The 16,421-nt window shown below is 41.9% G+C and overlaps 1 protein-coding gene across 3 annotated transcripts in view; it reads right to left on the bottom strand.

The window, feature by feature from the left end:
- COBL (cordon-bleu WH2 repeat protein) overlaps positions 1-16,421 on the bottom strand; it is a 586,035-nt gene that overhangs the window by 176,061 nt on the left and 393,553 nt on the right. For all 3 annotated transcript variants that reach the window (XM_073630596.1, XM_073630595.1, XM_073630597.1), the window contains one exon: positions 16,070-16,187. In XM_073630596.1, coding sequence (XP_073486697.1) covers positions 16,070-16,187 — 118 coding nt within the window. The remainder of the gene's footprint in view (positions 1-16,069; positions 16,188-16,421) is intronic.

Below are 16,421 nucleotides of genomic sequence, written 5' to 3'. Positions count from 1 at the left end.
TCAGTCTGCTGCAAATAGAGTGTGCCAGCTTGTATTTAAACTGGTGGCTCTGTATATAGCTTCTGATAGGCTGAACATATCTCCAGAATCATTGATGATAAGAGCCCCAAGCTCCAGTGGTGGGGTAGGTCATCAGCTACCTACCCCACAAATTTGGGGTCTCTGTACCCCCTGGTTACCGAGCCACGACCCTCAAAGTCAATCTTTTTTTTTTTGTGATTTTTTTTTTGGGGGGGGGGCTTAAATGGGCCTATCTTAAGGTAAGGGGCCTGGAGCTGCAGCTCCAATGGCCCCTATGTTAATCCGGCCCTGTCCTTAGGAATCGAAAGGAAACCAAAGGAATGAGTAGAGGAGAAACTGCAAAGCATGCAGCAAATCCAGGAAGTTGTAGAAGAGATGGCCAGTGGACACGTAACACATAACATAAATATTTTTTAGGCAGGCTTATATTGCATTGTCAAAACTAACTACTGTTTTTATTGCTATTACAATGCTGTAAAATTAAAATGTGTGCTGTGACTTCAGATCACCTTTAATAAACATGGTAGCAGATTGCACACAAAGAAACGTAACAAAGAAAAAAAATTAAGTTAATGGACAGGTAAAATCTTGGAAACTATCTAACAAAACTATGCTTCTGCTTATAGTTGTTTCATCTAAGTAGGTCAGGGTTGATTAGGGCCAATATGCTCTACATATCCTTTATTGAATCCAGAATGCATAGAAGTACCTCCTGTTGATCTTTTTCATGCTGAGTGCACAGTGTAATACATCAAAACACACCACAGCTAGATTTTGGAAGAAAAAAGAGGATGTTCCCTTTTGCATCTGCATTTTACTTTGAACATACACCAGTCTGATGAGAAGAGTAGTGGTAAAAGCAATGGTAGACTTTTCTTATCAGACACAAAGGTTTTAAAGCTTTAATAAACTTTTCCAGCTAAACAAGAACGATTTGCTGTTCTTAGCATCTATGTGGCATTTTAATAATTTGAAAATGTCTGAATTAGGTCACAACACTGTTTATTAGGCTTGATGCAAAACTAAACATGTTAAAATCACCATCTATTTGAAGACATTTTAGCACTTGTTTTATCAAAAAAGAAAATATTTCCAGTATAAACAACGTGTGAAAACTGGCACCTATGTGTTATTAAAAGAGAAGTATGGCCAAACCTTTTTTTGGTGGTCATACATCCCCTGTGGTTTAGGCAAGGGCCTCTTCCCCACAACCCTGGGCTATGGTTGGGGGGGTCTGTGGGCAGGGGGCTTATCTGGACCTGGAAGCCCCCTTTAAGAAACCCCCCCCCCCATGTGAATGAGTATGAGGTATACCCATTCACTCAAAAAAAAAACAAAGAAAAAACAGTGTAGTGCAAGAAAAACAGAAGTCCTTTATTAAAAATGAATAATGTCCCAGTGGTAGCTTCAATGTCAATCACGATGGCCGCCGCCGACCCTGACGAAAGCTCCTGCCATTCTGGCAGCTCTGGTGTCTAACAGTTTTTATATAACTATGGGGCGTGGCTGTGCGGTATGTTACACGAGGAACCCACCCCTTTTTTACGCCACCGCCACGGGCATGATGGGTCTGTGATGTCTGAACCCACCCACCCCAAAGCACCCCCCCATGTTGAGGGCATGTGGCCTGGTATGGTTCAGGAGGGGAGGGCACCCGCCCCCCCCCTTTCCTGGCCTGCCAGGCTGCATGCTCCAATAAGGGTCTGGTATGGATTTTGGGGGGACCCCCTTGCTTTTTTTTTTTTTTTTTTATTTTGGCGTGGAATTTACCTTCAATTCAAATTGTACTCATCTCAAACTCGGATAAAAATTGGATCCAGTTCACTAAAGTCGCGTGGAAGTTCAATGTGGGACCGAAGTTACAAGGCAAAGTCAGGTCGACAGTCGCACCAGTGTGAACCAGGCCTAATCCAGCAATTAGCTCCCTTATATGGATTCACACAGGAAAGCCCTATTTTGAGCCCATTCAAGGTTCTTAGTTTACCTGAAATCCTGATGGGGGGGGGTCCTGACCCCAATAATGTGTTGGTTGCTTTTTATTATAAACCAATGCATTAATTCAGGCTCTTTTATCCTTTGGTCTGGCTCTCCTTCTATTTAAGCATGTTTTTTTCTGGTAACCTGCTGTATACTCACTGAAGGGTAGCCTAGTCTGAGCCACTTAGCTCTCTGAATGTTTTTTGTCCTCTTACTATTTTGTATGAACACACATCAAATTCCCATCAAAGATTTTTTTCTTCATTGAAGATCCCCAGATGAGCTACCCTGTGTAAATCTGAATCTGGTTTTCCACCAATATTTATAAAGTGGTTTTACCTGGATGGTCTAAATCTTCTATGCTGTTTTTACATTACGGCAAACATAAAAAAAATTAGGCTTTCCCTCATCTTGTTCTGTTGCACTAAACTGTCAAAAAGCACCTAATGAGAAAAAAGTTAGTTAAAGTGGTTCTTAAGGCTCAAGGATTTTTTTACCTTCATGCATTCTATGTATGGAGGTGAAAAACCTTCACCGTCCAGCAGTTCCTTCAGCCCCCCTAATACTCCCTGAGCCCCATCTCGATCCAGCGTACAGCCTTCGCTCTTCCGGGACTCTCCCTCCTCATTGGCTGAGACAGGAGCTGGAGCTATTGGCTCCCACTGCTGTCAATCACAGCCAGTGAGCTAATGAGGAGAGAGAGGGGGCAGGGCCGAGCCACAGCTCTGTGTGTGAATGGATACTCAGAGCTGTGGCTTGGGAACAAGCCTGCTTGGGTGCCCCCATTGCAAGTTTCTTGCTCTGGGGGCACGTGGCAGGAGGGAAGGGCCAGCAGCACCGGGGGATGCAAGAAGAGGAGGATCGGAGCTGCTCTGTGCAAAATCACTACAGAGCAGGTGAGTGTGAGATGTTTGCTATATTTAAAAAATTAAATAAAAAGAAAACCTTTAGAATCACTTTAATATACTAACTTTTCCCTGCATCCACTTGGGGTCCTGAAGCAAGGTGCAAGTCACCAACCTTAGAGTGAGAGCTAAGAGAATGTCAAGTAGCCTAAATCTCACAAGAAAATGCTACTGCACTGTTATAGCATCTTCCTACAAGGTGTCTGGCACTCAGTATTTCAAGGGAGAGGCAGTAACTAACTGCTTTGTTTCATTTACTTGTGCATGTTCATTTTTGCTTGAGCTTCTGCATTCTGGAAACACGCTCTGTGTTACGTTACATTGCTTATTTGGTCCAAGTTGATTATTTCCATTACTAAGAAATGGGGCTGTTATCTGCACTGCATAAACTGCATGTAGCATTACCAACATACAGTATAGAATCCTGTGTGCCAGCAGCAGAATGGGGACTTGCAGTCCCATTCCTGGAAAAAAATCGAGTCAGGCTGTGCACTGCTTAGCCATTCACAAAAAGCCTTGCATTTTTAAGAGCGAGTACAAAGCTTCTGCTGATTGGCTGAGGTGGAGATGTTGACATCATCTGCCTGCCTATCCACCTCTTCCAATCAAGGAAGGTATTGTATCCATTCATAAAAATAGTGCAGCACTCAGCTGCAGTTAATTTTGTTCTGGGAATAGTACTGCTGCCACAACAAAGTGTTGTATACTGTATGTCGCTGATGCGACTCAGTTTAAACACCACTGACAGCAACCACATTTCTTAGTACTGGAAATAGTTTGTTTGGGCCAGCACTAAAAAAAATAACTGTGTGGTCCTGGAAAAGAATCTATAAAAAATCACTATCTTTAAAACCTGGGTCCACTTAAAAAAACAAGAACCAATAAGGTTGCCCTTATTAACCCCAAATTTGGGAAATTCCAGCCCACAATAATAAATCAAAACTAGAACCATAGCGGCACACCTTGTGTTTCTAACACCTTGTGCTGCCCTTGTGGCTAATCATGGGGTGTTTGAAGTTTTCAAATGTCAATAAGGCCCCTTTCACACTGGGGGCGTCGGCGGTAAAACGGTGCTATTTTTAGCGCCGCTTTACCATCGTTTTAGCGGCGGTATTCGGCCGCTAGCGGGGCGGTTTTAACCCCCGCTAGGGGCCGAGAAAAGGGTTAAAACTGCCCGCAAAGCGCCGCTACAGCCGCGCTGCCCATTGATTTCAATGGGCAGGAGCGGTGAATACACCGCTCCTTCACCGCTCCAAAGATGCTGTTTGCAGGAGTTTTTTTCTCTCCTGCCAGCGGCTTTCACAGTGGAGACATAGCAGCGGCAGTTTTAGGTCAGTTTGCAGGCGCTATTTTTAGCGCAATAGCGCCTGCAAACCGCCCCAGTGTGAAAGGGGCCTAACTGTAAAGGAAAAAGGGGGGAAAAAGCCTATTTATTGCCCCCCCCCTTTCCTCATGGGATCTGAGGCCGCGGTAATTGTTTAAAATATATCCCAACAGTTTTGAAAATGGGATAAATTCATAGGCTAGCATTGAGTTATCGAATAAAATTATATCAATTTTTGATTTAATATAGGATAGGTCAGTTAAATCAGTTAACCCACCAATGAATGCATGTATACTGCAATATACCCCCCATAAATATGGGCTACTGATTATGGACAGTTGCCAGAAGAAAGCGAAGAGGACTGCTCCCCACCCCCCTCTTCCTTGTCGCGGCTTTTTAACCACTTGCTTACTGGGCACTTAAACCCCCCCTCCTGTCCAGACCAATTTTTAGCTTTCATCGCTGATGCACTTTGAATGACAATTGCGCGGTCATACAACACTGTACCCAAATGAAATTTTTATCATTTTTTTCTCACAAATAGAGCTTTCTTTTGGTGGTATTTGATCACCTCTGTGGTTTTAATTTTTTGTTAAAAAAATTTATAAAAACCAAATTAAAAAAAAATATATTTTTTTATATTTTGTTATAAAATGAGGCGGCACTGATGGGCACCGATAGGTGGCAGTGATGGGCACTGATGGGTGGCAGTGATGGGCACTGATTGGTGGCAATAATGGGCACTGATCAGCACTGGTTGGTTACACTGATAGGCAGCACTGCTCACTGGCATTGATAGGTGGCACTTGTGGGCATTGATAGGTGGCACTCATGGGCATTGATAGGTGGCACTGGTGGGCACTGGCAGGTGGCAATGGCAGGTGGCACTGGCAGGGGGTACTGGTGGGCACAGATGAGGCAGAATTGCCTCTTCCTCTTCGGGACCGATGTCCCTTGCACATAAGCCAGTGAACGGCTTTTTTTTCTCGTGAGGAGAAAAAAAAAGATTACCGAGCTTTTGTTTACATTATGTGATCAGCTGTCATTGGCTGACAGCTGATCACGTGGTAAGGGGCCAGGATCGGCTCCTTACTCGGATCTGTGATCACCTGAGTCTCCGTAACTCGGTGATCATAGCACGCGCAGGGAGCGTGCAAAGGGGAGGCCGTCATATGACGGCCTCCCGGAAATTCAGGTCCACGCTGTGGCCGTCATTCGGCTATAGCGCAGACGCCAAGTGGTTAATGTGGTTCAGATCTTTGTCATTGGGGTAAGTTTGTTTTGATTACTCAGAAGACAGAATATTATTAAGCCTGAGGCACAGTGGCTGGGTTTATTTATTTATTTATACTTTTAAGTGATGTTATAATTTAATTTAATGTTATAAGTTATTTGTAAATATTTTAGAAAATGTATTAAACCAATAAAACAGCCGCGGCCAAAAATAGTTATCCAATAAAGTATTTTATTTAAAATTAATTGCTTGTCTGGTTTGAATTTATTATATATACAATGAAAAATGCCTGCTGCCTTCTATCCCATGAATTATAGCTCCAGTAGCAATTTTATTTTTAGATTTCGTTGGAATACTCTTAGATTATTATGCTTGTCTGTGTTGGGGACATTTCCCGTTACCTCCAGTTGCCATGACAGTAGTCACCGAAGAGTGAATGGAAACTAAACATTTTTGCCCACTAACATGAGGCAGCAGTATACAATATTTCCCAAAGGGGGGCCCTGCTCCAGCAACATTTTTATCACATTTGGTAAGAAGTCTTAAATGGCACAGGTCTAAAGCCCAAGTGAGTAGTTGGCTCATCGACACCAGATGCATGGCAGCCATTGTGCGCATTGATTGATGCTCATACTCCTGTCTTAATGTGCAAGGTTTTTACATCTTCTATGGTGAATTTTTAGTATTCATTAACACCTAGCAAGCCAATGCCAACATCAAAAACAACTTCCAAGTGTGTTCGAGATGCTTCCAGGACTTGGCAAAGTGCAATTAGTATTGATTAGCTAGGCAATTATGCACATGCAATTTAAAAGCGAAGGTAAACTTGCATGCAAGGTGAAACACATGGTAACATTAGACCGATAATCCTGTTCAGATTTCAGCACACAAAACTAAAGTACAGTGGGGCAAAAAAGTACTTAGTCAGCCACCAATTGTGCAAGTTCTCCAACTTAAAAAGATGAGAGAGGCCTGTAATTGTCATCATAGGTATACTTCAACTATGAGAGACAAAATGTGGAAACAAATCCAGACAATCACATTGTCTGATTTTTTTAAAGAATTTATTTGCAAATTATGGTGGAAAATAAGTATTTGGTCACCTACAAACAAGCAAGATGTCTGGCTCTCACAGACCTGTATCTTCTTCTTTAAGAGGCTCCTCTGTCTCCACTCATTACCTGTATTAATGGCACCTGTTTGAACTTGTTATCAGTATAAAAGACACCTGTCCACAACCTCAAACAGTCACACTCCAAACTCCACTATGGTGAAGACCAAAGAGCTGTCGAAGGACACCAGAAACAAAACTGTAGACCTGCACCAGGCTGGGAAGACTGAATCTGCAATAGGAAAGCAGCTTGGTGTGAAGAAATCAACTGTGGGAGCAATAATTAGAAAATGGAAGACATACAAGATCACTGATAATCTATCTCGATCTGGGGCTCCACGCAAGATCTCATCCCGTGGGGTCAAAATGATCACAAGAACAGTGAGCAAAAATCCCAGAACCACACAGGGGGACCTAGTGAATGACCTGCAGAGAGATGGGACCAACGTAACAAAGGCTACCATCAGTAACACACTACGCCGCCAGGGACTCAGATCCTGCAGTGCCAGACGTGTCCCCCTACTTAAGCCAGTACATGTCCGGGCCTGTCTGAGGTTTGCTAGAGAGCATTTGGTCACCTACAAACAAGCAAGATGTCTGGCTCTCACAGACCTGTATCTTCTTCTTTAAGAGGCTCCTCTGTCTCCACTCATTACCTGTATTAATGGCACCTGTTTGAACTTGTTATCAGTATAAAAGACACCTGTCCACAACCTCAAACAGTCACACTCCAAACTCCACTATGGTGAAGACCAAAGAGCTGTCGAAGGACACCAGAAACAAAACTGTAGACCTGCACCAGGCTGGGAAGACTGAATCTGCAATAGGAAAGCAGCTTGGTGTGAAGAAATCAACTGTGGGAGCAATAATTAGAAAATGGAAGACATACAAGATCACTGATAATCTATCTCGATCTGGGGCTCCACGCAAGATCTCATCCCGTGGGGTCAAAATGATCACAAGAACAGTGAGCAAAAATCCCAGAACCACACGGGGGGACCTAGTGAATGACCTGCAGAGAGATGGGACCAACGTAACAAAGGCTACCATCAGTAACACACTACGCCGCCAGGGACTCAGATCCTGCAGTGCCAGACGTGTCCCCCTACTTAAGCCAGTACATGTCCGGGCCTGTCTGAGGTTTGCTAGAGAGCATTTGGATGATCCAGAAGAGGATTGGGAGAATGCCATATGGTCAGATGAAACCAAAGTAGAACTGTTTGGTAGAAACACAACTCATTTTGTTTGGAGGAGAGAGAATGCTGAGTTGCAACCAAAGAACACCATACCTACTATGAAGCATGGGGGTGGCAACATCATGTTTTGGGGCTGTTTCTCTGCAAAGGGAACAGGGCGACTGATCCGTGTACATGAAAGAATGAATGGGGCCATGTATCGTGAGATTTTGAGTGCAAACCTCCTCCCATCAGCAAGGGCACTGAAGATGAAACATGGCTGGGTCTTTCAGCATGACAATGATCCCAAACATACCCCCAAGCCAACAAAGGAGTGGCTTCGTAAGAAGTATTTCAAGGTCCTTAAGTGGCCTAGCCAGTCTCCAGATCTCAACCCCATAGAAAACCTTTGGTGGAAGTTGAAAGTCTGTGTTGCCCAGTGACAGCCCCAAAACATCACTGCTCTAGAGGAGATCTGCATGGAGGAATGGGCCAACATACCAGCAACAGTGTGTGACAACCTTGTGAAGACTTACAGAAAACGTTTGACCTCTGTCATTGCCAACAAAGGATATATAACAAAGTATTGAGATAAACTTTTGATATTGACAAAATACTTATTTTCCACCATATTTGCAAATAAATTCTTTCAAAAATCAGACAATGTTATTGTCTGGATTTGTTTCCACATTTTGTCTCTCATAGTTGAGGTATACCTATGATGACAATTACAGGCCTCTCTCATCTTTTTAAGTGGGAGAACTTGCACAATTAGTTTTTTGCTCCACTGTAACTATAACAAACAGCTCAAACTGATCATTTGATGAATAGGAAAATTATGTTAAAATAATGATAAAATGCAATAAAAACATTCTCCTCTTGCTATACACGAGTCACTAGAATTGGGTTAGTATGAGAAGGAATATCAGTTATATACCTCTGTGGTTTGGTAACTAATATTTTACATACCAACATAATTGAGAGCTAAAAGCAGTATCACAAACTCATTAAACTAAAACTCCAGCCAAACAGCTATACATGTTGTTGAACTATATAACCTGCTAAAATATTTGTTATTCTGTTTCGCCACTCTTGTGATTTTTACAAACCTGCCAGACAGCACAGTAACACAACTTTGCAAATTAGCAACTTCTTGTGATACCTGCCTTCTCAATGGACTATGAATAAGCATCACCATGCTGTTAAAAGAGAAGCATGGCCAAAGCTCTTTTGGTCATACTTCTCTTTGGGGTCATAGGAGTGCAATCATTGTTGGGATCCACTCAACTGACAGACTGATAGCTGGCTCCAGCTTTCAGTGCACAGCTGAGAGCCAAAGCCAACCGCACCCGCTCCCTCTTCAGCCGGTTCTCCAGTGAAGGCTGAAGGGGCATCACCTTTGGCTGAGGCCCTTCTCTCTCTGCTCACCACTATCACTTATAAACACAGAAGTCCGGCTTCTGTGTTTACAAGTGACAGTTTGTCTTCCAACAGACCCCATAGATCTGATCTCCTGAGAGGTCCCCACTGAGTGCAGGATGGGGACCTTTGAGATGTAGGTGCCTGGGGTGCAGTGCAAATGCTGTCCCCCCCAATGGATGATCTCCCTGAAAATGAGCGAGGCAGAGCCACCTATAGTGTGCGGGGAGGTACTAGGGAAGAAGAGCGGTGAAGGTGAGATGTGGATGGAGGATACAGAGGTAAGCAGCTGTAGAAGAAGGCTCTGCACTCTGTATGTAGCGCAACCCTAAAGTCTGCACTCTGTGTGTAACCCTACCAAACTCTGCACTCTATAGGTAATGCACTCCTGGTATTTAATGCCCCTTTAAGACCCTCCCACTATTAGTATTATTTCACCATACCCACTATTTGATGTGGTTTGGAGGGTGTGTGTGTGTGTGTGTGAGGGGGTTATGGTTGAGTTCCTGCACCTATTTTCTGAGAAAAAAAGGCCTGATAATAACTAAAAACATATTTCTAATTGTTAAAGTGACATTTGTTTTAACACATATAGGTATTTCAATCAGGGATAAACAAAATTTGAACTTAATTCATGTTTTTGCTGATTTACTTTGTGAACAGAGCACATTGGAAAACAAAAGCTGCTGCGCCACTTTTCTGGCCTTGAAGAATGAGTTCACTCAGGTAAAAATAATAAATGCACATATTTTTGCAGAAAAAATGTGCTTTTATTTTTTTCCTACAGGAGCCTGCAAAGCATTGCACTCATGATCAGAGGATTGCAGGTGCAATGACAGGCTCCTGCACACTCTCCCACTAGCTTTCTGCCTGTACCTAAGTAAATACTTTCAGTTAGAAAACTGGAGGGAAATTCAATGGACTGAGAGCTGCTCAGCATGCTTGTAGTCCATGGAGAACTGCAAGTCTGTCTGCCGCAGTGACAGATAGGACTTGCCGTTTATTCATTCACAGACTGCTGTGAATGAATGACATGGCTATGCAGGCAGAATGCAGCACAGCTGCTCTGATTTTAATTTTGACAGTGGCTGTGGGGGGGTCCACCACCCGCTATCACAAGGGAAGGGGGCTAGGGAGAGAGCGGGGAAAAGAGCTGGAACATGTTACACCCTAAATAAGGGTGTAGCATGTTCTAAAGGTGAACCTAACCTTTAATCCCTCTTGTCAATATATTGCCCTAAATTCATGAAGCATTTGCGATACTTTATAAAATATATATATATATGTGGCGCTACCTCATCTACAATACAAAGGCTAATAATATAAAAATCAATACTAAATATAATAAATATAAATAAGTGTAATGGAATCCAGAAAATCCTCGATATAGCGTGCAATAATCAGGTAAGTAAAATTCAGAAAATCCTCAATATAACGTGCAATAATCAGGTAAGTAGAAATAGCAATAGCAATATGCAAAAAAGTTCATATAGTGACCTCACTAGTGAAAGTGCAATGTGCGTATAAAGCAAAAATGGGTTTAAGAAATGTGTAAACTCCTAGTATTGATATCATACACATATAATCAAATAGAAATATGCAATTCGAAGAGAATTATCCTACAGTGCGACTCTGAAAAGCAACCCGAAAATTCTAGTGCAGGTGATAAAAGTGCAAGTGCAATATAAAAATCAATACAAATATGTAAAAATACGGGTGAACTGATACAACATACACTAAAAGATGAAGTCCAGGAAACACAAAGTGCACTTCAAAAAATGGTAGCATGCGACTCCCAATAACAGCACCGTGCAAGTCTTCTAGAAATGGTGAGAAAGTGCAAGTGCAGTGGGCAAAACACTGTAGCGGCCAGTATTTGATAATCAGTGTAACAATCCAATCAAGTTCCGGAGTGCATCGATCGTTTCCCCCAGCCTCTCACCTGAAGTTGCGGCCCCCAATGGGCCGAATCGAGCGTGTATCAATCAATGGTGGAACTGTATAACAAGGACAAGCTTCCGGTCGTTGTCACAGCCTCCAGGAACACAGGTAAACTAGCCACAGTCAAAACTCTCTCCTGCACTCAATGGAGATTCTCGGATGTCCTCAGATGGGTGATGGAAAGAGAGAAGAAGGCTCCATAGTGTAATATATTAAAAGTTTATTTTAAAAATAGTAGCAACTTACATAAAAAAATCCTGCGTTCCACAGTAAAAACAGAAGCTTCTGGGTTCGGCCGTACCTGGAAGCAGCGGCACCTGGCTCCTCCCTGACGCGTTGCATCACACCACACGTGACTTTATCAAAGGGTCCACAAATCAAAGTCCCTTTGATAAAGTCACGTGTGGTGAGACGCAACGCGTCAGAGAGGAGCCAGGTGCCGCTGCTTCCGGGTACGGCCGAACCCGGAAGCTTCTGTTTTTACTGTGAAATGCAGGATTTTTGATGTAAGTTGCTACTATTTTTAAAATAAACTTTTAATATATTACACTATGGAGCCTTCTTCTCTCTTTCCATCACCCATCTGAGGACATCCGAGGATATCCATTGAGTGCGGGAGAGAGTTTTGACTGTGGCTAGTTTACCTGTGTTCTTGGAGGCTGTGACAATGACCGGAAGCTCGTCCCTGTTATACAGTTCCACCACTGATTGATACACGCTCGATTCAGCCCATTGGGGGCCGCAACTTCAGGTGAGAGGCTGGGGGAAACGATCGATGCACTCCGGAACTTGATTGGATTGTTACACTGATGATCAAATACTGGCTGCTACAGTGTTTTGCCCACTGCACTTGCACTTTCTCATCATTTCTAGAAGACTTGCACCGTGCTGTTATTGGGAGTCGCATGCTACCATTTTTTGAACTGCACTTTGTGTTTCCTGGACTTCATCATTTTAATGTATGTTGTATCAGTTCACCTATATTTTTACATATTTGTATTGATTTTTATATTGCACTTGCACTTTTATCACCTGCACTAGAATTTTCGAGTTGCTTTTCATAGTCGCATTGTAGGATAATTCCCTCCGAATTGCATATCTCTATTTGATTATATGTGTATGATATCAATACTAGGAGTTTACACATTTCTTATACCAATTTTTGCTTTATTCGCACATTGCACTTTCACTAGTGAGGTCACTATATGAATTTTTTTGCATATTGCTATTGCTATTGCTACTTACCTGATTATTGCACGTTATATTGAGGATTTTCTGGATTTTACTTACCTGATTATTGCACGCTATATCGAGGATTTTCTGTATTCCATTACGCTTATTTATATTTACTATATTTAGTATTGATTTTTATATTATTAGCCTTTGTATTGTAGATGAGGTAGCGCCACATATATATATATATTTTATACTTTTCTTGAGTTATGTGAGTGTACTTTTTTATGTTGGCGGCTCCCTGTATGTATTTACCAGTGTGATCTTTGCGCACTAGTTATATTTTTTGTTTGCGATACTTTGTTTCTGACAGTGACTCATGCACTAAATTTAGGTACTTCTAAAATGTGCCACTTTTACATTGTGTCGCATTAAATGCACCAAATCTAAAAGTGGAGCTAATTAGGATCAACTCTCTTTTGGTGTACAGAGAGAAAAACTGCCTCATATTTTGTTAAAGTGTCTTACATGCATTCTAAAAGTGGTACAGCATGAGCCAAATTCTAATTACAAGTTCTACGGGTATATGAATGTGGAGCTTTCTTTACCACTGTTATTATGCCTCATGCACACGGTCGGATTTTCCTACAGAAAATGTTCGATGGGAGCCTTTTGTCTGAAATTCAGACCGTGTGTAGGCTCCATCGGACAGTTTCCATTGGAATTTCCATCTCACAAAATTTGAGTTCTGGTTCTCCAATTTTCCGACAACAAAATCCGTTGTCGTAAATTCCGATCGTGTAGAAAATTCCGACGCACAAATTTCCACGCATGCTCGGAATCAAGCAGAAGAGCCGCACTGGCTATTGAACATTTTTCTCGGCACGTCATACGTGTTGTACATCACCACGTTCTTGATGTTTGGAATTTCCGACAAGATTTGTGTGACCGTGTGTATGCAAGACAAGTTTGAACCAACATCCATCGGAAAAAAAAACATGGATTTTGTTGTCGGAATGTGCGATCATGTGTACACGGCATTAGAATGCATGACAGACACTTTTTGTCCAGCATCTAGTGTGTGCATTGGAGCTCGGTCTAACTAAGAGACAATGAAAAATGTATCAGCCAATATCCTGAAAGCAGAAGACATCTTTTTTTTGTACTAAAATAAGCCTCTTTAGTACTACATTTTAAAGTATATTATTACAACCTGATCAGCTGCTGCTTAGAATTTTAGTGCCTTAAAGTTAAATCCGGCCATCTTTTCTGCAATAAAATTTCTTATACTTTACAGTGCAAAACCTTCTACAAACACCATGTAATCTGATTGTATCTTGGCAAATTGAAGGCTATATCACTGCAGCTCTCTGCAAATGTTCAAATATTTAATATCCTGAGAAATTGAGTGGTGCATTGTTACCAGAATAAAAACATAATTATGCAGGATGCAATATTTAGGCCTGAGAAAAGCATACAATTGCCACTCTGCTCCATTATAGGACAAGTGATAACTGCTTTTTACATCTCATACGGCTGAAATTACATTTGTAGTTCCCATTAGTTCACTAATTGCAGCAGACATTTATAAATGAAAAAATAAACTTAGACAGTTTCAAATTAAAGGCATAGAAGTTTAATACTTATAATACAACTTGATCATAGATCATAGTAATAGATAATAGTTATAATAGAACTTGATTTGCTTAATATAGGAAACATTAAAGTGTATGTTACCCTAAAAACCCTTTCACACTGAGGTGCTTTTGGGCTAAAAATAGCTCCTGAAAAAAGCCAGAGTGCTTTCACACTGGGGAGCTGCGCTGCCAGGATGTTAAAAAAAGTCCTGCAAGCAGCATCTTTGGGGCGGTGAAGGAGCGGTGTATACACTGCTCCTGCCCATTAAAATGAATGGGCACCACTGCCGAAGCATCTGCAAAGCGCTTCGGCAGCGGCGCTACACGGGTGCATTTAACCCTTTATTCGGCCGCTAGCAGGGGTTAAAAGCGCCACGCTAGTGGCCGAATATCGCCACTAAAATGACGGTAAAGCGTCACTAAAACTAGCAGCGTTTTACTGTCAATGCCCGCCCCAGTGTGAAAGCAGCCTAACTTAATAATGAAACTAAGTGGTGTTGGTGTTTTAATGTACAGTATATGCCGGTAAATTTAGCAGTTTAACTTATAAAATGATTACTAATGTGTAAAAGTTGACTATGATAGCAGTGGATGAGCTTTACTAAAACTGCTGCATTCAGAATCTGGTGCAGCTGTGCATAGAAACCAATCAACTTCTAATTTCAGCTTGTTGCATTAAGCTTTGCCAATAAAACCTGGAAGCTGATTGGTTTATATGCAGAGGTGCACAAGATTTTCCACTCTCCAGCTTTAGTAAATAACCAGTGTGTCCATAAATTTTAAAGATAAACTCCAGGCGCACAAACTTTCATGTAATTAAGTGTTTTAAGTGTTCTACGACAGCCTGAAATATCTCCGCAGCGGCTCCGATTTGCACAAGAGCCCTGTGCGTCTTTTGGTCTGTTTCAGGTCTGCATTCAGCCACAAATTCGGGCTGAAATCGGACACACCAGACTCCTGCTGTGAGCCGCTGCGTGCTCATATGTGAACCCTGCCTCAAGCAATGGGTGTGCCAGTGTGTTTAATTGCTCAGTACACATATCGGTAGTCAGCAGGTGGGATAGCAGCCAGAGAATTAAGCTAGGCTAAACAAAAATGGGGTGGATGGAGGAATCCCCCACCACTGGGACATTGTATTCTGACAGCTGCACCTGTGGTAGTCAGAATACACTGATCACGGCTGCAGCCACTGATTAAGAAACATTTTCTAACATCATTTAGACAGAAGTTGATCAAACGATTGACTTCTGATGAACATGAACTACCAAACACTGATTAGCATTCGACTAGTCCCCGCTGAATTTTGTTCAGTGTATGGCCAGCTTTAGATACCACTTATGGTCAGTGGCTGGTTGTTGTTGTTTTCTATTGGTTTCCCACACACAAGGGACACTGGGACTGTATTTATTTTCTGTCAGCAGGGTACCTGCACAATACTAGTGATCCAGGGAAGTGTTAGCAAGGAGCTGTTGTCTTGGTAAAGTGGTTCTAAAGGCAAAATGTTTTTTTACCTTAATGCATTCCCTGCTTTAGGGTAAAAAAAAATCCACTAGCTCTTCTACTCCTCGCCCCTAAACACTTACCTGCCTCCTCTCACGATCCAAGGCTGTCCCTGTCTGCAGCCCCGCTCTACTGATTTCCTGGTCTCACAGGCGACTACTGCTGTTGTCAGTCTTGTGAGGAAGCAGAGGGGGCATGAGCAAGCTGCACTGTGTGTGTCTATGAATGCACACAGCCCAACTTGGGAACGTACCCACAGCAGTGCCCCCATAGCACATGGCTTGCTATAGGGGCACCTGCTGGATAAAGGAGTTGACAACACTGGTAGGGGACTGCCAAATAAGAGGTAAAGGACCAGCTCTGTGCAGAGCAGGTAAGTATAACTTTTTTTTATTTCAGATAAAAAAAAAAATTGGATTTAGAATCACTTTAAGGCAAACACACTTTATAACTGATTGTCTGATTCTTCTTTTTTTTGGAAGCTGTAAATATATTTTTATTTTAGGGTTCAAGCAAAAGAAAAGTTTCTTTTTTGTAATCAAAATTATATTAGTGGACATGATCAGTGGACAAAATGGGAACTGCAGTACATAATTGCAGCAAGCATATACCTTGTTAATGCATGCTAATGTGCTTATGCGGCAATACTCACTCATTGAGCTTTTCCTTTTCTCCAGATCTTCATTCTTTTCATTTGGCATTTGAGGAGTTGGTGGCGGTGGAGCTCTTCTTTTCTTTGTCTGCTGTTCCTTATGAACTGTGGCATAAAGCTGAAATACAGCAAAACAATTTTAAATGAACACAATAAAACAAAGCATGAATGTAAAGTAGTATAATCTTATATGGGTTGAGGCGGTTGGATTTTGGATCCCCATCCATTGGATGCACATAATTTTTATCAATTTTTATCACTGACTTTCTATCACTGTGTTCCATTTACGAATGAACTTTTATTCACGTTTTCAGAACTTTCACCAATATTTTGTGATTTTAATATTTTTTAT

This window comes from Aquarana catesbeiana, linkage group LG05 (assembly GCF_042186555.1).
Source record: "Aquarana catesbeiana isolate 2022-GZ linkage group LG05, ASM4218655v1, whole genome shotgun sequence".
Taxonomy (NCBI): Eukaryota; Metazoa; Chordata; class Amphibia; order Anura; family Ranidae; genus Aquarana; species Aquarana catesbeiana.
Note: the sequence above shows the minus strand (reverse complement) of the source record. Positions and strands in the feature narration are given on the sequence as shown.